The sequence below is a fragment of the Microcebus murinus genome, chromosome 5, assembly GCF_040939455.1.
Source record: "Microcebus murinus isolate Inina chromosome 5, M.murinus_Inina_mat1.0, whole genome shotgun sequence".
Classification (NCBI taxonomy): Eukaryota; Metazoa; Chordata; class Mammalia; order Primates; family Cheirogaleidae; genus Microcebus; species Microcebus murinus.
In genome coordinates, this window is record NC_134108.1 from 95042198 (window position 1) to 95063507 (window position 21310).

At 45.6% G+C, this 21310-nt stretch overlaps 1 protein-coding gene across 1 annotated transcript in view; it reads right to left on the minus strand.

Annotated features, from left to right (window-relative positions):
- Window positions 1-11788, minus strand: part of TFAP2D (transcription factor AP-2 delta) — a 57081-nt gene extending 45293 nt beyond the window's left edge. Inside the window, exons 1-3 of the mRNA XM_012760837.2 lie at window positions 11222-11788; window positions 9664-10161; window positions 6039-6099 (exon numbers count right to left, since the gene is read on the minus strand). Coding sequence (XP_012616291.1) covers window positions 6039-6099; window positions 9664-10161; window positions 11222-11260 — 598 coding nt within the window. The 5' untranslated portion in view covers window positions 11261-11788. The remainder of the gene's footprint in view (window positions 1-6038; window positions 6100-9663; window positions 10162-11221) is intronic.
- Window positions 11789-21310: the final 9522 nt, after the last annotated feature.

Below are 21310 nucleotides of genomic sequence, written 5' to 3' on the forward strand. Positions count from 1 at the left end.
AGTGTGAAAAATTCAGGCACATAGATGCAAATTCTCAGCTGCCATACCTTGTCAGACCCCGTGCAGCCTGAAGCATGGGTTGGGGCTACCTTCTTCTTGGTGTAGCCAGGAACATCTGGCCCTACGTCTGCAGGTACAGTGTGGGGCACTAGAAATAGCACTGGGCTGCAAGTATGAACTTGGCAAACTGGAGATTCATGCAGCCTTGGGCGAGGAGAACACTCTAGGCCTCAGTCTGTCCGTCTGAAAAATGAAGATGCTCCCACCTGCTCTACTTATCTCCCCAGCTTGTGAGGCGGTGCAAGGGGAAAATGGATGCACGGGCGCGCGCCCATCAGCCCGAGTAAAGGTCACCCGGGCACGTCGCACGCAGAGTGTGAGCTATGAAGCAGGACAAGACGGTCCCCCACAGTCTGTGCTGCAAATGGTTGGAAAAAAGCCAAGCACTGACGCCTGGGCGAGCTTTTCCTCTTCCCAGGCTATTAGGTCAGAGGAAACATCCGGGCACGGCTGTCTCTAAGGAGCTAAGGCTCCCCAGGCGCCCCTAAACCTGCCTCTCAGCCACAAGCTCGCCCCCCGCCCCCCTCTAAGAGCACACCCGGCCGCGGCCCGAGGCCCCGCGCGCTCTCCAGGTGCGATCAATACCTCCTAGCGGGCTTCCGGGCGCCGGGCCGCTGCGCGCAGCCTCTCCAAAGCCACAGCGCCGCCCCGCTCGTCGCCGCGTCGGTGTTGACATAATTAGACCAAATCTTGAGAGCAAAATAAATGTTCTGTTCGCCTTACAGCCAAACAGATGTTTACAATTCAAATGAAAGAAATACAAACGGCAGGGATTTTTCTTCTCCCCTTCTTCATCTCCAGTGATCGCTCGTTTTTTTCTGACACATTAAAAATGTGTAAGCGATTACAGGAGTTTCCTGTCCCTGTTTGTTCTTGCGGTTGCATTTCTGCGAGAGGTGCGCGCGTGAGCTGGGTGGGTAGGATCATTCTCCGCCGCTTCCCCTCTAGCCTCTCACCCTTCCCCATCCTCCTCCCCCGCGTCACCCCTCCACCCACGGCAGCAGATATTAATTGCAATCAAATAGCAAAGGAGCGCGGGCTTAATTGCAATCAATTAGGCCTTTGATGAGTTGTCTGCAGCGAATCGCGCTGTTTGGGGGAAGGGTATGTACCATTACAGGTATAACTGGATTACCAGGGCTGAATGAGCCTCTCCCGGAGCAGATTCCAGGCAGAACAAAAGAAAGCGAGGTCTGCTCGAGGAGACCGGCTGGTTGAATGTGGTGGTGGGTATGTACTAGTGCGTATGGAGGGGATTAATCCCCATTCCTCAGTGCAGAGAGCGCTTTGACTTCTGATGATTTTCAAAGCAGTCAAGCACTAAGAGAGAAGGCCGTAGGCTATGGGAAAGCATCTCCCCTCTCCTGTTGCCCACCCTCACCCCAAAAGATTCCCAAAAAACTATGCCTCTAGAATGCTTTGGTACAAGAGTTTTCGACTTCCTCGGAAGGAGATTGAATTTCAAATCTGCAGCATCTGCATTTACAGGTGAGGCTCCAGGTGTAATTCTAGCTCTATTTTCACCCACAATGGAAGAGCCATGGAATTGAGTTTTGGCCAGTTCCAGTTGAGAGAGAAAGAGAGAGAGAGAGATTCCCCGTAGTCACTCTCCAGGGACATTGACAAAGGAAGACAAACAAGGCTTCCCACCCTGCTCTGATCTTACTGCTTCCAGGAGCTGCTGAAAGAGCCGGCGCCTCTCTCCAACCCGAGTCCGAGGCTCTGGGCCTTGCGAAACCCGAGGCGGCAGAGGAAAGGCAATCTGCCTGCCGCACAAGCAGCCCGAGGGCCTCCAGGAAGGCAGCGACAGGGAAGGCGGGCCAGGTCCACCTACCTGTTCTTAGCAGACCGGACAATTGGAGCTAAGGCTCCGTTTCAAGGAAGCATATACATTTTTTTGAAGAAATTAAATCAGACCTGACAATATTTGTACCGCAGCATAAAATGCCTCCGCCTTGGCGTGCCAGACACCTCTAAGCGATCTGATAAAACTCCAGCTCGCTTACGACGTGCAAAGTTCAGGTCATATTAATTCCCCCAAAATGTTTTGATTTCAAAGTAGTTTGTATTTTGTGTTAGCCACGGGCAATCGGGAAAGCGCTCCTGCCTGCCGGTGGCCGGGTCGGCTCCCTTTCCGCGTGGCCCAGAGGCGATGGCGGTATTTAAGCTTCTGAAATTAGCCTGGGGCTGCAAGGCAGAATGATCACAAAGCGAAACAAGGGCGCTTCCCCTTTTCACTTTTTTCATTTTTTTTTCCCTCTCTCCCTCCTCCCCACCCCCACCTTTTTTTTTTTTTTTTTTTTTTTTTTTAGTTTGCCATCATCCCGATTTCACAAAAGAGACCAGGGCCAAAATGTCACTTTCCACCGCGCTTGGAAAAGCTAGGTCTTCTCATCTCACCTCCATCCTCTTATGAAGGCCACAGCCCACTACCCAGTTCAACCCCTACCCTGCGACTCCCCAGTCTGGATCCGCTTTCATTATTAGCTTCATCATCATCGTCGTCGTCGTCATCAGCATTGTTCACTTATTATTAAATACTCAGAGCAAGAAATGAAAGGGACCGTTGCCTGACAAAGGGGAGGGGGGTGCATAAGGGAGCCTTAGAAGATTCCCGGGGAAAAGAAGAGTGGGTTTTCCTTTCTTTCTTTCTTTCTTTTTTTTTTTTTTTTTAATGATTAAAAACACAGACGACTCCTGTAAATAGAAGCCTCATTTCTTCAAGAGATGCCTTTTGAAACCCGGTATCTGAATATTCAACGAAGGCAAAGCTCCACTCTGTACGTACAACATTAATATGATCTCCGCAGAATTTGCTACTCAGTAATATTAACATATCAAAGCCGACGCCCGAGGCGAAAGAAGCTATCGATACGCGAGCACAGGGTAAAGTAAAGATTATTGGTTCTGATGGTTGGAGTGGCGGAGCTGCGGGCAAAATCGCGCACACCATTAACCGAGAGTGAGCGCGAGGGGAGCCGCGCCTCCAAGGCGGCGGCAAATATTTTATCTAGGTGGTAATTACCTCGCCGCTGCCCCCTCTTCCATGTGTTCTTCGGCTACCAGGCCTTCATTACAGGCAAAACCAATGTAATTGCCACTTAATAAAGTGAGTCAAGACAATGATATTTGGGTCTTTACAAGTAAAAGTGGCCCAATTGAAAAAAAAAGAAAAAAAAAAAAAACTGGGACGACCCCACCCCCAACCTCTTCACACCACTGCCAACCAAGGCAGTCTCCCTGATAAACTCATGGAAGCTATACAGGCACGTGCCTTTCTTCAAGAAGAATATTTGGGAGTCTTTGGAAGTGACATCTATGTTTTTTTTTTTTTTTTCCCTCCCACAGCAAATTCTGGAGATCATTAGAAATGAAAATGTATCCAAGAACTTATCTGGGAGAGAGAAAACGGTGAAAAGTTGTGCTTTTCAATAAATCGTGTTTCATGTGGAGACAGGAACAGAAATAGACATTCTTATCCAAGCTGTTAGACAATATTGGGTTATATGAGGAATGTTGGTAGGGCAGAGTGCTTGAGTTAATATCCTCCTGATTTTTGACAAAGGTGATCTGAGTTATTGGCATCAGAGGACCTGTACACTATCATGACAATAGAGAAAAGAGGCTTCCTTAGCATTTTCTTTAAACACAGGAAGTCCCGAGATAGGGAACTGAATGGCTCTGTGGATCTTACACCACCTTTTAAGACAACATTTCTTTGCCAACCTTTTGTAATTTGTCAAGAATGTTGATTGTTTCAGACACACACCTTCCTCTCCAGGGCTCAACCAGGTTAACTGGCTTTTCCTCTAAGATAGGTGAAATGGAATAAACTCCGCAGCTAAATTCTGAATTCCTTCAAGGTGAGGGGATTAGAGTTTAGTCAAACAATGCAGGTATAAACCCCAAGTTACATTCCCTCTCTATTTAAAGCTGTGCTATTCTCCTATGAGGTCCACATTTGGTTTAAAATAGCACATTCAGTGATGATTTTTAGGTGAAACGAACAGGCACCGAATTGTACAAGAACAATAAAGCATCACCTAAGGAAGACTATGTTTGTGGCTCTGACAAAGTAAGACCGCAGCTCCCACCTGGTAGATATTTAAGAGCTTTGGTCTTTCTTGAGAGGGTGGGGTGACAAGGTGAGAGGGTGTCCCTTAAATCACCACCCAGAAATTAACGATTCCACAGCTACCCCCTCTCCAGCTCCTGTCCTTGGCCTCGAATAATTTCAGCTATCGTATGCTCAGATGCAATTTCCAAGCATTTGAGAAGGTGATTTTGGAGCGAGTGCGAAACTGAATGTACAGCCACAGTAACCCGAGCCGGCTCTGGGAGGCGCGGCTCCCGTCCCTAATTAGTGGCGCTGTCCTTCAGCACCACCGACGTCTCTGTGCGCCCGGAGGGCTCTGCTTCACCTTTAGGTTTACCCGCCCAGACAAACCCTGATCAGCTCCTCTCCCCTGGTCCTTTTTTCCCTGTGTATTTTGTTGTTGTTGCTGTGGTTGTTTACCTCCTCCAGCAGTGTGTGTATTTTGTTTCAATATTCACCAGTCTTGGGCCTATTTCGTGTCATTTCAATATGGCTGAGTACTAGCTGGGCTGACACACTTAGTACGGCTCATTTGAAAAATCTTTGTGGAGCAACACCAGTAGGTGTTTGCTTTTCTTTTTCTTTTTTAAACTAGCTTTTAAATCTCTATAGGGTGAAATAACGGAGTTGAATGGCTCTTTTAAATTTAATGTAAACTCCAAAACCACTATGACAATAGCCAAGTTCTGAAGGGAAAGCACTCTTTGTTTCCTTTCCCTCTCAATTTAAATGGAGTTTCGCATTGGACACTAGGTTATGAAATCTGCAGTTTAAACACGAAAGAGTCCACTGCTTTCTACCAGTACATTACTCTCACCAGAAAAGCAAAATTTTCAAGAAGCTTTGAAAGAGATGGAGAGGGACTACATAAGTTTTATTTGGTATCATCCGAAGTGACTCAGTTTTTAGTGGTTAGGTTACTAAATACAACTGCGGCCCTGGAGCAGGAATTAGTCTTGGTGAATAGGCCATGTCTTATTAATTCGTATGAAGTTGGGATAACAGCTGGTCCCTCTTGCTTGCGTGCTCCTCGGGTTACTCAGCTCTCTAGCAAAATAAACTTCAGAGGCTCTGGGTACAGTTAAGTGGGGAAGCCAACAAAATCTGCACTGCCTTGAGGCCCTGAGCATGTCATAGTTCAAAACCTTTTGTCAAAATGGACCATCTGAGATACAGCCCCCTTCAGTGCCCGAACTGAAAGCAACAGCTCTCTCCTCTCCTCTTGCCTTCCCTCCCCTTCCAATTCCACGGGTAACTCTGGATTCAGATGTTTTCCTCAACAGATGGGAACAAGAAAGCTTTATCCAGTACAGTTAACACCACCTCCTCCTCCCACCCTCCCTTGAAGAAAGAAATGCTCTGGACATTTAGAAAAATAAGGGCAGCTACAATATTGGTGTTTCATTAGCCTCCCCTAAAGCCTCAATGATCTAGCCTTTCACAGAATCCCTCAAAGCCTCAAGCTAACACCATCACCTCAAACACCCAGGCTGTGGCTGGCACATTTAGGGCTAAAAGAGAACCGAAATTCTGCTTGAGGATGTTGTATTGGTGTTGGGGGAAGGGGGTGTGAGAAGTTCCTCTCCCTTTTCCTTTTCTTTTTTTTGCCTCTAACTTTGATTCTGTCACTGTTCTGTGAGGAGGAACAACAAATATATCCTATCCAAAGTCTTTTGGGCATAGTCTGGATTCAAGCCTCAATGAAAGAAGAGAGACTTTTTAATGTAAGTACCTAGCCTGTGTGGGAGTAGAATAATTCACTAAGAATAATTGTTTTATTAATTATCAGACAAGGAATCTGATGTTTAAAAGCACCACCAGATCTTCAAAACAATGTAACAGATAAGAGAAGAATGTTTAGCGTTAACACATTGTTACTTACCTCTTCTTATCACTCCACCTTGGCCATTGAGAACAAGCCCACACTGGGCTTCCACAGAGCCCTTAATAAAAAATAAAATAAATAAAATCACTCAAATAGATACTGATAGGTATGGCCACGTGGGTAAAGTCTTTTAAACTGGCCCGTCCCTGAACCCCATCTCAATAGACATTTTAAAGCAAACATTGAGCTGAAGCAAGTTTGTCAGCAAACACAATTTCAAGGAAAAAAATCTCAAGAAAAACCACAGTCTAAAAGTTGTATAAATCTTAAGGTATGCATTTTACAGCACCATACAATATTACACTTCAAAGTGCCTGAGAGCCTTTCATCTTGGCATAAGAGAATGAGAAGCCCTTTGAGTCCCCATCAAGACACATAGCATATATACAGACAGTGTATACTCAGCACTTTCTGAGTGGAGTAAATTGCACCTAGAGTGTCAAGCCTGGGACTGTGGGTTTCTTGGGGGCTCAAAGGAGCATTTCATATGCAGGATTCAAGATATCTTCTGGAGATACCCCAAACATAGGGACATCCTATAATGCTACGCAAAATGGGCCTTATGAAGGAAACACCTTCAGGTTCAGTCACTGTAGATCTTCAAGCTCCTCATGGATTGAGGAATCATTTGAGTTGGAAAGGTGGAAAGGATTTGCTGATTTTGGGTTAAGAAAAATAAAAATTTCTCTCTGTGTCTTTTTTTTTTTTTTTTGATTCGAAATGTGTTAAAGGCTCATTTTCCTTTACAAACAAACGAGGTATTGGACATGAAAGAGGCCTTGAAGGGTGTTAACCTACCCAACAGCCCGTGAAGAGTTAAGTAAATGCGGAGAGAGTCGGTGCATAATAAAAACCCACTTTACAAAACAACCTTTACAACCCTGGCTCCCTTTCGCCTCCCCATTTTCACCATATTGAGGCAGGCCTGTAAGACCCCCCTTTTCAACCTACTCACGAGCTCTTTCTTATTTTAAATGTTCTGCCTTAAAGTGATTATCAAATCAATATGAAAAAAAAAAACTTGGAGACTGAGCATAAATTAAAGCGGTGATGGGAAAAGGTGTGACAGTTTTCTTTGTTGGCCATAGCAAATCTTTTTAGGGGACTCAAAGATGGAACTGAAGCCACAAGACTGTTTGCATCTGTTAGGCAGACTTAGACCGCCCTCCAAACCATTGGACTTTCACTTAAAATTCTGTGCAGGGAAAAGTATATTTACATTTGTTGCATTTGAAATGAGGCATATGCTGATGAATGTTTTAAAAAGGAAGAAATAAAAGGAGAGAGACGGGTTTCTCCCACACACTCCCTCCCCATTTCTCGTTTTTTAAAAGTAGCTATGACTCTTTCTTTCTTTTTCATTTTGCCAACTTGGTCCAAGACGAGTGGAAGAAAATAACTTGCCAGATTTACAGATTTGCTACATAACATTCATAGATAGGTAGATAGACATATAAATATGGATACAGAGTATGATATATGTACATATGTCTATATCTATGTAAAGATATAGACATATATCATACACCATACTCTATTTCTTCTAGTGTCTTGGAGTGTTTCCCTCAGTATGAGTAATATTGCCTTGATATGAGTAATAAAAGGGAAAAGAGATTAAGTATATATATATATTAAAAAGGTAGGCTGGAGAAAAGATTTCAAAATATCTTAAATGTAGATGGTAAAGGGCCTCGAAGCTCTCCAAGGGAGTGAACTGCTCTCCCTCCCACTCTCTGGCGCACCGTTAATATGTTTATTTTCTTAGAAGAAACAAATCTTTGGTCCCTTCACTTAACAAACTTTTCCCCCTCATAAGTAAAACATGTTGTTTGGTCGGATGACATTGCATAAATGACCAGTTGAATGGCACTAAGTCGAAAATTGGATAAACTACGGTGTCCTTTTGCATGGGATTCGCTCTTTGTCTGGTGCTTGCAAATGTTCTAATCCCCTCTTTTGAAAAATGCCCGGCTTTGTGCCTAGCACAGAAAAAAAATTTGTACAGATACAAAAAAATCAGCAGCAGACGCGGCTATTAAAAGGAGTAAATAGGTTTTAGTTGAGCTAAGCATTGAATGGCAGATTTTTTTCCCCTTGAGACATAAGGGGATCCTTGTGAAAAATGTAAAAATACCCTGAGCGTATAAAATTTTTTTGTGAATATAAATGTAGAAAGTCAAGGTTTATGTATCCAAATCTTTTTTCTTCTTCACCGATCTTGCCGGTATGGCTCTTTGTTGGAACTGTAAGGGCTTTCACTTTAATTTAAAAATAATCCCTTGCTCAGAGGTAAATGAGGGGAAAAGATTTTCCGTGCGCAACAAGGGATCGCTTACGTCTCCAACTTGTGCTCTTGAAATACCTCTCCATTTGTTGTGGAGAGTGTGCAGAAGGTGGCCGCTTTGTGCAGAACGAAAAAGTAGGAACTCGCAGGTAGAGCTGCACTTTCAGTTAAAAAGAAATACAAATTTGGGTCTTCTGAATTCTTTTACTGGACATTTGTAGGTTCATTTGTTTAAAATGTGCCTATGACAATATGATTGGATAATTATAAATTCTATTGTTGGCAAAGAATGTGCAAAAGTGTGTTAAGAAAGAAAGTAAAAGAGAGATCATTTGACTGAGTGAAGGCCTCTACAGTGTATGAATTACTTTCCTCTTTCCATCTTTCTTCCTTTCGTTCCATTCCTCTCTCCCTCTCTCCCTCCCTTCTTTCCTTCCTTCCTTTCTCCTCCTTGCCTTCCTTCCTTTTCTTCTTTCACTTTCCCTTCCTCTTTCTTTATTTTTCTCCCTCTCTTGATTCCTTTATTTCCTGATTTCTATCTTTTTAGGGGTTGCATCTTATGTAAAATGTAATGGCCTGAAGAGAAAAAAAATAAAGTTGTGAATCATCCATCTGGGATGGGGTTTGAGTGCACATCAGGCAGAGAGAATTAAACTCAATCCTAACCGTGGTGAAAAGTGCATTGTACAGAGTCTCTCATTTCTGAGGCTTCCATTTGAGACTCTTTACTTTCCACAGCAATCAGGTGTGTTTGGTGAAACTTTTGCTCGAGCTCAGGGTTCCAACAATTTTCTAATTTTTCTAATAAGAAACCAGACCCCCACTTATAGTAAGACCCCCACAAGCTCCATTTGGGACAAACGCCCGGGGAGGCGTGGGTAGATTCTGTAAAGTGCAGAGACTGAGGGTGCGATTGGTCATCAACTTATCGGGTCTTACTCTGAGTCCAGTTGGCTCAACTCCAGCCTCCTAGATCTCCCCCCACGCCATCCCCTCTGGGTCAAAAAGTCAATGCGCAAAAGACTTCCGCGTTGACAGACCAAAGGTTGGGGTCTGCAGCTGGCCGGACTCCAGCGCGTCCAGGTGAAATGCCTGGATCCAATGAGAGGGACAGAATGGAAACACTCCTCCCTAATTGTTTTGATAACTTTCCATAAGAGGGGTGTGTGTGTGTGTGTGTGTGTGTGTGTGTGTGTGAGAGAGAGAGAGAGAGAGAGAGAGAGAGAGAGAGAGAGAGAGAGGAGACGGCTTACAGTCAGAGCATTAAAGCATTAATGGAGCGGGAGGGGGAGGACGAGGAGGGGAGGGAGCAGACAAATTCGCTGCATGCTTATTTACCTGCAAGTCGTCTGCTCCCGCGGCGGCCAGCCCCAGGCTGGGCCCTGGCAGGAGTCTTTGATCTGGGTGCATTCCATACTGAGAGCCGTGGCTCATGAGGGAGAGGTCGTGCCGACGGTAGGCATCGAGGCAGCCCAGCTCCCGCCTCTGCTCGTCCAGGCAGGACGACTTGAGCGCCCGCGCATTGTGCAGGTTAATAAAGTCGGTGGGCTCCCCGTGGTGGATCTGCTGGTAGTACTGTTGCGAGTGGTGGAGCGAGTTCAGAGAGTAGGCGTCGGGGGTGACGGCCGGGTGGCTGTGCTGGAACTCGTAATGGAAGGACTGGTGGTGGAGCGGGGTGTACTGGTGGTTAGTGGAGAAGTAGGGGGACGCAAACTCGGTGCCGGTGGTGGAGTAAGTTAAAGGAGAGGAGGAGGAATAGGCGACAGTGGAATTGGCTACGGACTCCAGACAGCCAAGCTGCATCAAACGGTAGCTGTTTGATCCGTCGTGACGTATCTGGAAGGAAGAGGGGGAAAAGGGAGAGCAGAAAAACTTGAGGTTTGTCATTTTGCAACCAAGGCGCCTCTCTCCCAGAGCCAGGAGCTTTCTCTGGCGCCCGGAGGAGAGCGAGTGCGCAGGGCTCGGGCCGTGCCGAAGCTGGGACTCAGTGCCTTTGCCAGAGAGCCTTTGCGAACAGGCGAACTGGGGGTGGGCGGCCTCGTCCTCACAGTCGAGAGAGCGGAAAAAAAAAATCCCCCACCCTATATAGGTGCGGGTGACACCACGCACACACACACACACGCACACGCATACACACACACACGCACACACACACACACAGCCCCTGCCCAACTTGTGCAGGGAGCTGGGCGTTGGGAGCCAGGTTTGCAGCTGACTCCGGGCCGCGGGAGCAGAGCAGCGGGTCGCACGCGGAGAGCGCCGGCCCGCGCCTCGCCCCTGCGTCCAGACCCCAGCGCCGAAATCCCGCGCCTGTCCATGCCGAGAAGTTCGGCCCGGGCTGCTCAAAATCATTATCCACATATTTAAAAAAATAAAAAGAAAAAAAGAAAAAGAGAGATCCAGTCTGTGCAAATCTTTCAACTTGCTCATCTTTAGTCATTTGTCGGAGGGAATCCGACCCCCCCCCCTTTTCTGCTTCCCTTGCCTTGAATAAGCCCATTCCAAAAGGGGTGCGCGTTGTTCCCCACCCCCCTTGTCCACCTACTGCCCCCCCCACCACCAGTCCCTTTTTCTTTGCCTTTCTGAGAATCTTTTTCCCCCGTCTCTATCTCTTTCTCTTCACCCCCCCCTTCTTTCTTTATTATTAGGATTATGTTTTCCCGCTCATTATGGCAAATGTTTCTTAACGTGGCACAGAGTTGCTCTCCCTGGCGACAGATGTCATAACGAACTTTCTCCCCTTTCCTTCCTTAACTTCCCCCGAAAGCCAGATTATAATTAAACATAACGGTCCAATATAGATTAGAGACAGGGGAAGCTGCCACCGCCGCCGCCACCGCCGCCGCCGCCGCCACACACACGCGCGCTCAAAAAAAAAAAAAAAAAGTAATAATACCTCGGCATCGTGGACTAGTCCCGGAAAGGTAGTTGACATGTTGGGTTTCTCCGAAAGCTTACGATGCAATTTCCCCCTCCAAAAAAAGAATCGGGAAAAAAATCCAAACTTCTTGTATTTTCCAATTTTTTTTTAAAGGAAAAAAATGTTCTATAGATAGAGATCTAAATTGTAATGGTTTTGCCCGGATCAGATAGCTCCTTGCCTCGTACCCACTTAAAAACCTGTAGGAACAAAATTTTCCCTCTGCACAAAAGCAGCTCCCTGGAACAGATTTTGTACTTGCTGAGTATTTCTTTGGCTGATGTCGTAGGTCCCTTGGTAATATAGAAGTTTTGAAAATTAAGCATCAGCACTGAGAACTGGGAGGACAATAGGCAGAAGAGATTTATCCCAGGAGACAAGGAATAAATATTGTATCTTCGCCTAATAAGGAACTGGAGGTTCTTTCAACATTTTTATCCATTTTTTCCAACCTTTATCATGCTTTTCTATACCGACTGAGGTGGGGACTCATCTGTGTGGAGAGCATTTGCACACATTTTATTGTGAAGATAGAGATCTAGCCCCAATATATGTATATTAGAGATAGAACTATATATTAATTAAAGCTTCCTTTTATATGGGTAAGTGTTCATTCCTATTGGTTCCACTCCCTGGATGCTGAAAGCTGCTTTTTCCAACAACCATCCGAATCAATTTTGCCCAGATTGGGGTGTCTGTCTTTGCCTAAGTGGAAACAATGCTGTTCTTTCCATATTTACATCGAATTTGGGTTCTTTCCCCCTTCTTAAAAGGCAAAACCAGGTGGTGGCTTACACTTTTCCGCAGCTTTTAAAATAAATAACGTGCTGATGGGCAGTCTCAAGTTTCCATCCTAAAGAAACTGTGTAACTGACAATGTATTTAGGAAAAATGCAAGAGAATAAAGACGTGTGACAAGATTCTACATTTAGGTAAAATGTTGTCTTTCACTCCCCAACCCAACCCATTTTCCCCCTCTTTTGTGTTTTCCTTTTTCCCTTTTGGAAACCGTGCTTGCTGAGAGGGGCGAGTGGAGGCATAGACCATTTAGCAGTGGCACTAGGTATTTGAACACCATTACCCCAAAATAACCCTTAAATGCTTGGAAGTTACATTTTACAAAGAGAAGGCAGGAAGGAGGCAGCATACACCTTATCTCCATCTCTGCGGTGGATTTCTTGACTTTCAAACAGTTTTTGAGCTTTACTTCGTTCAAAATTCAGCTTCCTCCACCAAGTCCTATAGTGCCTGGAGGGGGTGGCGGTGGCTACAAACCCGCAATACTGAGGCTTTGTGAGGTCCGATCCCCAACCCTGTCTATCTCCTAAGAAAGAACTGGCTGGCCCCACAGACTCATCTCAGAGGTGGAGGGGTAATTCAGTCTTAATTGCCATTTCATTTGGTTAGCTTTTAAGTGTTTAAGCTGAGAAGGTGTCTTAATAATAAGCCGCAGGCAAACAGGCATGTGGCTTCTTTTTTTTTTTTTAGGTCGGGGTTTGGGAGGGTTTATTAGGATCTGCTCATGCAGGCTAACTGGGGCTGTCACTCAGCGCTCTTTGCTTTATACAAATGGACAAAGGCACACGACAAGAATTGAAATGCATTGTCTGAAGTGGAGATCCATGATGCTTCCTCCCCGCACGGGGGTCAGTAGCCAACACTTGCTCTCTATTTCAAGGTGTGCCAGCGCCCTCCCCTCCTTCTTGAAATCCCATAGTTTGGTCTCATGAAGTCAAGAGACTGAGAGCCCAATGAAGACAAAAAGGAAGAATGTCCAACTTGATCTTTAAGTAAAAGGGGTAAAATGAGTACCATTGGCACCCAGGGGCTGAATCCCAAAATGCTTGCAACGGGAGTCTTTGTTTGCCAAGTCTGAGCAGGGCTGTAGAGCTTACCCATTTATTGCCACCGAGGAAATAAATAATTTAATCATCTATAGGATCCAGGGCCTGCCCCCAGCAACACCCGCCCCAGAGAAAGCACAAACCTACCCCACCCCCCCATCACCCAAGGAAGAATGCGTAGGGCCCATAGTTTATCTTGGAAATGGCCAGATTCGCTTTTCCTGGTGGATGACGTTGGTTTCCCAGTTAGTCCGAGTAAAATGGAAAAAGGATGGCCCCTTCTCAGACAAGCTGTAACTTCCTCCCCAACCCCCTACTGTCAGATACATCTTCATTGAAGGCGAAGTGTCCTTCTCTTTCTGGCTTAGGTCCGGGCAGCAGACGCAAAACCCTCTCCCAGGGGAACAACCAGGAGGCTCCGGAGGATGCGGCTGCCTGCTCTGCCTGCTGTCCCAGTGCGTTTGGTCCACGTGTTTGTGCCTGTCTGGGAGAAGAGCCACACGGAGCCCCCACCCCACCCCACCCCACCCCACCCCCGCCCCGCAGCACTAGGAAGATGTAGCCTTATGTTACTGTCAGTAATGAGCTCTGGCCTGGAGCTGAGTACATCCCATGGAATGAGCTCCAGTCGCCCACCCCTGTGACTACTTCAGGACATCACCCAGTAACTGGAAATTGTATCTTCCCACCCCATCCTCTATCCCCACCCCAATTTCTCTAGTGACTTTTAGGTACCCAAACAGAAAGCATCTAGAGTTTCACTCACTATGCTTCTTTGAACTCCAGTGGACTTGGAGGAAACTAAAGATCACAGAGTAAGAGAAAAAAAAAAAAACAAAAACAAAAACAAAACAACCACTTTTATTTGTACTCAAGAAAGATAAAGCAGAAAGGATAAACTGTATCTCTTTTAGTTTGGGGATCTCCTTTGCCAGGGCCCTTGACTCCTTTGGAAAACATTCCTTTTACCCCCATGTCCTGGCTTCCTGCATCAGCACCTGAACTGTAGGGAATCTTCACTTGGCCAACTGCTCCTTCCTGCCTCACCCCAAGTTACAAATAAATAAATAAATAAAATTAAAAAAAAAAAGCCGTTTCTTCCTGAAAGAAAAGTTGGGGAAATCATCTGTGCCATATGCACATACTGGTCATGCTCCCTTCCATCTGCTCTGGGGTTGCTCAGCGCGCCCCTTTTCTAAAGAAACTCACTGAGGCAGGTGTGTGGTGTGTTTGGTGCCTGTGTGTGTGTAATGTGTGCACAGAATTTATGTCTGTCAATCAGACCCTCCCCCCCTTTCCCCCTCCCATCCAATTAATAGTCTTGAGCAACTAATAAGTACCTTCCCGCCGCCGCTTGACCCAAAGACTGGGCTTTTCAGCAAAGTGAATTCCTCTTTCTCTGTTTTGCTTCTTTCCTGAAGAGCAATTGGCCAGACATTCTCCAGCGGGTGGGGTAATTGAATTAACTGGCCATGGCACTTTGGAGACAGGGTGGACTATCCCCAGGGGCCCCCTCGGTCAGGGAATCAGGGAATCGGTAGTGCCCATTCTAGCCTCAGGCAGAGGCCAGGCGGGCATGTGCCTAGTCAAAATAGCCCATGAGAGCAGGGGGAGGGGGACCCAGCCAGCTGGGCACCCTAGAAGCTGGACAGGTTGTCCCTTAACACCCATCACTTCCATTCTTCCTTCTGGTTCCATACTCCACAATCCTCCAGGAGGGATTGTCCTACCATAGTCGCTTTAGGAATCCCCAATATTCCTATGAAATTCCTAAATATGAAATATTTATCACTTCTGTCTTGGTTAGAATTCATACATAGAAGAGAAATTTTGGGAGTTGCAAGTCTTTTCCTGAGCTTCTAGGGCAGCACTATACAAGTCATTCCAGTTTTCACAAATCTCAAACATCTCCACTGGATCTGCCACCCACTGCCAGCTTGAGACTGGTGAACAATCTCAATCTAATTTGTTCCTATCCATAGCTTACTAAACATATATTTTTTCAGGGTGTTTTTTTTTCCTACTTAGGATTTCCTTTGCTGTTGCACATTGATTTTATTTATTTTCTTGTTGCCTGAAAAGACTTATCCCACAAAATTGCCTGTATAATAGTAAGTGAAGTAGAGTAATAATTGCAATAATTTGAGCATTTTGAACTAAAAATATTTCCTTGGGTATATTTACACACATGAATCAATCAGAGTAACTCCCTCCCTCCCTCCCTCCCTCCCTCCCTCCTTCCCTTCCTTCCTTCCTCCATTTTTAGAGGAAGGTAGAGATGATATTGACTCCATTTGACTTATGGGTGAGCAAGCATTGTGTGTACATTGTCTAATACTGAAATTTAGTGTGTTCTGCTCCAGTGGGGCATGCAGCTCCATAACCAAACATAAACTTGCACAATAGAAAACAATTTCCATGGTCACAAAGCCCCTGGAATTGAAAACAGTGGAGCACTGAGGATCCGATTTATTAAATAGTAGGCAATGTTCATTCCATGAAGCAGAACAAGGGATATAGATCTGAAAATCAGCACCTCTCCTTAGTGCTCCCAGCCTCTTCCCTTTCACTCATTATTGTGGATGAACATAAAGAGCTGAGGTGCATTTAGAGAATCCAGTTTAGCCAAAGGATTTCTGGGTCCTATCTAGGAGTGTTCTTGTTCTGCCTGCTTTCAGGTGCCCTTCCATTCCTTCCAGAATCCCCAGCCCTCTGAGTGCCTCTACCTGGAAAGGCTTCCAAGTGGTGCTGAGTCTCAGGTCTTCAAGAGCCAGCTACAGAGAGGGCTCTCAGGCTCCTCTTGGCTCCTGAGGGAGGAGGCTGAGTTTCGCAGTCACTCAGGATGCTAACACCCAGAAATGTTGTCTTCTGGTCCAGGGACCTACTCTGGTGTGATTTTTGCAATCTCCTAACCTCTCCCAGTCACAACTGTGGTTAAAGGGTGAGGGCAATCTTTCAGGTGGTCAAAAGAAAAATAGATTGAGTACATCAGGCAATATTCCAACCCCTAGTTCATTCATTTTTCTTCATTAGACAAGGTGGAGACAGAAAAGTGTTCCAAACACCAGGGCTATTCTGGGCAGGAGGCAGAAATCTAGAACTCGATCTAGTGACATGGATCACAATATTTGGGGGAAACGGGCCTGACCACCGTGGGTATTCACGTATGAATCGCTTGCCTTTTTTTCTGGCTCTGGGTCTCTTGCAAAAGGTTCTTCTTTTCCCCTTCCCAGTTATCAAACCTGATAACTCTTAACAAATTACCAAGTAATCAAATTTGATAAATCTTCTACTTCTTGGTGTTTCGCCCCCACTCCCCACTCCCCCTTCCACTTTCCACTCTAGAAGGCCACATTGTTTTACTTAATTACAAATGAGAAAAGGAAGACCATTTTTAAACCGACCTTTAGGATGTTTAGGGAAAATTAACATTTCGGACAGACTCTCCAGTCATTTCAGTTTAAGGGTTGTCATTGATTTTTTTTAAACTTCTCTCCCCTCTTCCTCCTCCTTCTCCTCCTCCCCCCTCCTCCTCCAGACCCTACCCCGCCCCCTGGGCTGTTTGTCAAAAGCCTAAAGCGGATCTGCCTTGCGCCTCAGCCTTGCAGCCGAAAGGCAACACGGATTCCATAATCGTACAGAGGAAATGCATTTACAAGCAATTAAAAAGCCTTGCAAACGCATTAGTGGAAAATTAAATGGGAGACCTCTCTCGTCTGAAGTCTTCTCTTTGATAACAGGGAAACTCGGAGCTCAGGTCTTCATCTGAGACCGCGGACTCCTAGTCCTTCTGCGACAGCTGCCGGGCCGGGCTCAGAAAGGGCGCAGGAAGGGCACAGAGTCGCCTGCGCGCTGGACGCAGCCCGGGCGCGCTGCAGAGCCCGCCTGGCCAAGTCCCAAGGCGTCAGGGGACCGTCCCTCCCAGGCAGCAGAGCCGGAGACCCGCGAGGGCGCGCTGCCTTGAAAACCTCCTGCCTGGCTGCTCTCCCTTAGTCAGGAAGCCAGCTTTTCAGGCTAAGACCTTGCTCTCTCTTGGGAAACCCTGTCCCTTTCGGCCAAGAAGAAATGCTTGAGTTCCGAAGGAGGCTGTCCTCTCTCTCCTCTTTCAGTCGTTTAATCTTGTAGCGCTATAGGGGGTTTTGGAAGTCTGTCTGCCATTTACCAAGTGCTTTTAAAAGTATCGACTTATTTGATCCTGAGAACACTCTCCTTCCTTCCCACCACTCAAGCAGGGCGGACTAGTATAATTATTAACCCTCTTTGTAGAGAGGAAAGTATAACAGCAAAGTAGCAGCAAACAGCTAACATTTATTGAACACGTATCACACGTGCCGGGCCCACTTCCGAGCCCTTTGCGAGTGTTACATCATTTCATCCTTTCCGCCCTGGGAGGTAGGTATTAGTACAAATGTGTTCCTTTTGCAAAAATGAGGAAGAGGGAGCTCAGTGGAGGTGGGCTCAAGACCCCACCTCTTACCCCCAAGCCGCCCTCCCACTCAACAGGTAGGTGAGCTGAGTCACACAAGGGCTTTGGCCTCAAATCCAGATTTGGAGCCCCCAGCCCCCTCCCCCGCCCCATGCCACATCTGGTCTTTGCTGTTTCATCTAAACTTTCCCAGGTCTTTTATTTCTACCATTTACCCCCCATTTCTCCATTCCTTTCCAAACAGCTAAAAGAAAACGTCCATATGGAGGTCTGGTTCACGTTTCTTTGGCAGCAAGAAACAAGTCATCTTGACACCTTTGAGGGGAAGCCAAAAATTGAGTTTCCTAGATCTTACCTCTAGCTTTCCTGGTGGCCAAGACAGGTACGGGGCTCTCAGGCTTGTACCCTCCCCTGGCTGGCCCGCTTCGGGTCTGTCCTCTGAGCCAGTGGGTTTGGCCAGCCCCTCATTGCTGGCTGCCTGCACCCTGCACCGTCTTGTGCAGCTGATGCTTTGTGAATCCGGCTCTCACACCGGGAACCCCTAGTGACAGGAGCAGCAACAGGAGCACTGGCTCTGGAGCCACATGGCCTGGGCGTCAGTTCCACATGGGCATCCTACTTGGGCATCGACTTTACTTGAACAAGTTATTGAATTTTTTACCTGTAAAATGGGAGAAATAATGCAGATGTTTAGCTCATCCAGCTGTTGCGAGGCTTAAGTGAATATAATATCGCTTAGATTTGCACATACTGGGAAGTGCTTAATAAATATTGGCTATTACTATCTGGAAGGAGGGAGGTTGCTAAGAAGCCACTATAATGATGCTATTAGTAGGGACCCTTGTTTCCCTAGGGTTCATTTTGCAGACCTTAGACAAATGGCACCAAAGAAAATCAGGCTGGAGGAGACTTCAGAGGCCATTAGATCCTACACTTTACTGCACGCTATGGTCACATAGCCAATCAAGCCACAGGCCCAGGGCTAGAGCTAGAACTCAGATACTTGCATCCACTTGGCCCAAAGCTGCTCATTCAGGAGTCAAGGAATGGACATCTCAGTAGCCACCCCACCCCGTTTATTTTTATGGCTAATTAGTATTCCTCCTGGCTTAGTTAACATTTTGGCCTTTTAAATTTATTTATTTATTTATTTATTGAGACAGAGTCTCACTCTGTTGCCCGGACTAGAGTGCCGTGGTGTCTGCCTAGCTCACAGCAACCTCAAACTCCTGAACTCAAGCGATCCTTCTGCCTCAGCCTCCCGAGTAACTACAGGCATGCACCACCATGCCCGGCTAATTTTTTCTATATATTTTAGTTGGCCAATTAATTTATTTCAATTTTTAGTAGAGACAGGGTCTTGCTCTTGCTCAGGCTGGTTTCGAACTCCTGACCTTGAGCGATCCTCCTGCCTCATCCCACCAGAGTGTTAGGATTACAGGCTTGAGCCACCGCGCCCGGCCAAGGCCTTTTACATCTTTAAACTTTATTCTTTATTTATTATTTTCTCTCTCTCTTTCTTTCCTCTTTCCCTTTTTCCCTCTCCAGCTCTCGCTTCCTACTTCCCTCTCCCCCTATTTGCCCTTAGCTTCTTCCTCAATCCTATCCACCTTTAATGTTTACAGGGTACCCCTCCACTTTCCTGAGATTCTGCTCTGACTTAACTCCCTTCCTTCTAATTTCCGAAGGTTTCTGCTTCACTCTTGCCTCAATATCCTGAGTATTGTCCCTGTGAAGTGGGGGAAGGTGAGGGTGTTTCTCCATTTGCAATACTTCATGTCCTGGTCACCCTGGTACATGCATCCTCTCCTACCGTCTAGCCAACCCCTGTGGATCTGTCTGGTTGCTGACCCCAAGCCTCTGCCTCTTCTCCCTCCTACCAGCCTTGGGGAGCTTTGAGGCAACCAAAGCCTCCAGTTACTTTCTTTTTTTTTTCCCCTAAAAGAGCTTTGTCTGCTTCTTCTGTCAATTACCCCAGTAGCCTCTCAGAGGCCCCGTTTATTTTTCCATTGACCTTTTCTTCCTTATGTACTGGAACAATGCCTTATTATTTTATTTATCTTAATCTCTGGTGCAATCGCCCTTTTATTCTTCAACTTGGCTGTGCTAGTGTTTGCCTTTACACTTTCTCGACTTCATTATGTAATCTTGCCGAATCTCCACACTCTGTGCATGCTGTTTAGACCTCACGTCTGTCTTTTACTTACCCTTGAATAGTTTTGTTTTGAAGATCCTGGCCCATTCATATTTGCCTTATTTCTTTGTTTCATACTATCTGTTTGCTGTTCATAGTGCCCATGGATATTGTTCAGAAATTCACACCAGTTCTGCTTTATTACACATCTGACCCAATAGGACATTCCATTAAAAAATGTTGTACATATCCTATGGGCATTAGACGATTGCTAGGATGAATTTCTCTCCTTGGATTTTCTTTTGAGCAAGTGGACAATGGCTGGCCTCTTTCGGGTCTATCCTCTGCGTCAGTGGATTTGGCCAGTCCCTTGTTGCCTGTTGCCTGCACCCTGCAATGGGCAACAGTCAGTATTCACTGACTGCCACTTATTAGCTCTATAACTCAGACACACCACTTAACCATTCTACTGTTTCTCACAGCCAGGCTATATTAAATAATATATGCACCAACTTTGAAATTTATATTGTGTTTTAAAATTATTTAGTATGTTTTATTTCTGCAACCCACCTTCCTTCTGGTAGCTCAAGTCTCCTCATTGAGTTAATGTCAACCCTAATAGTGATGAAGAGCATTGCTTCTCTTCTATGAATTATCCTTTCTAACACTCAATTATGGTCCGTCTGTCTTTATCATAGACATTTCTACCAACTTTCATGTCAGAGGACTTTGCTTCAAAAGGCTAGAATGTGACACCTTTTGCTCAGGCCTCTTTTACATTTTGGAGTCATGAAAAGTCTGGAAGGAACCAAGGTGTCTCCCTACCGAATGTTCTCTCTGTCTCTCAATGTTCTCTGGAAAGGATGAAGGTTGTAATCCCAGAAACAGACTATCAGCACTCTTACCTTTTGGTAATACTCGCTTGATCAATTTCCTCTCCCACTCTCAATCATCGTCCCCTTTCCCTTTCTTTGTCTTCAGATACAGAGCATTTACTGAAGAAATTACTGTAAAAAAAGAAGACAACCCACCATAGTGATTTTTTCTTTCTCCACCCCTTCAGGGCATTTTGGCAATCTGGCTCAGAGTAAGTCATATCATGGGAAGTCGATTTTAAAAACTTCAGTGAAGTGGGGCCGTATAGGTTTGTGCTTTGCTATCTTCACATGTGAAAATACCACTTCTTGCACTCTCTTTTTTGGAGAAATTGCAGTCTAAATTTAGCACCAGAACTTCTGTCTAGTACAAGACACTGGAAACACATATAGACTGTGATGTATTAAATATGTACCATTTATTAGAAATATCAGTAATGAATGCAGACATTCTGATAAATAATACAGCATAAGGTTCTTTCTATGATTGAATACTATCTACTTCTCATATATTTATGTGCCAGCAGTTAAAGAGAACAGATTTCTTTCCCTAGTTAAATTCATTGAAACAGCATTAGTCATTTAAAAGTGTGTTCCAACCTGAATGCTAAGATTTAGGTGGTGACAAAACTAAGCACATGTAGGAGCTCTGCCCTGGAACTTTCAATTTTTACTTAGAGGAGGTAGCTCTCCCATTAATTATCTGGACTCTGGTGTTGGAGGAGGGGATTTGGACAAAATGTTAGAAAGGCATCATTTTAATGTGCTTAATTTTTAAATTTTTAT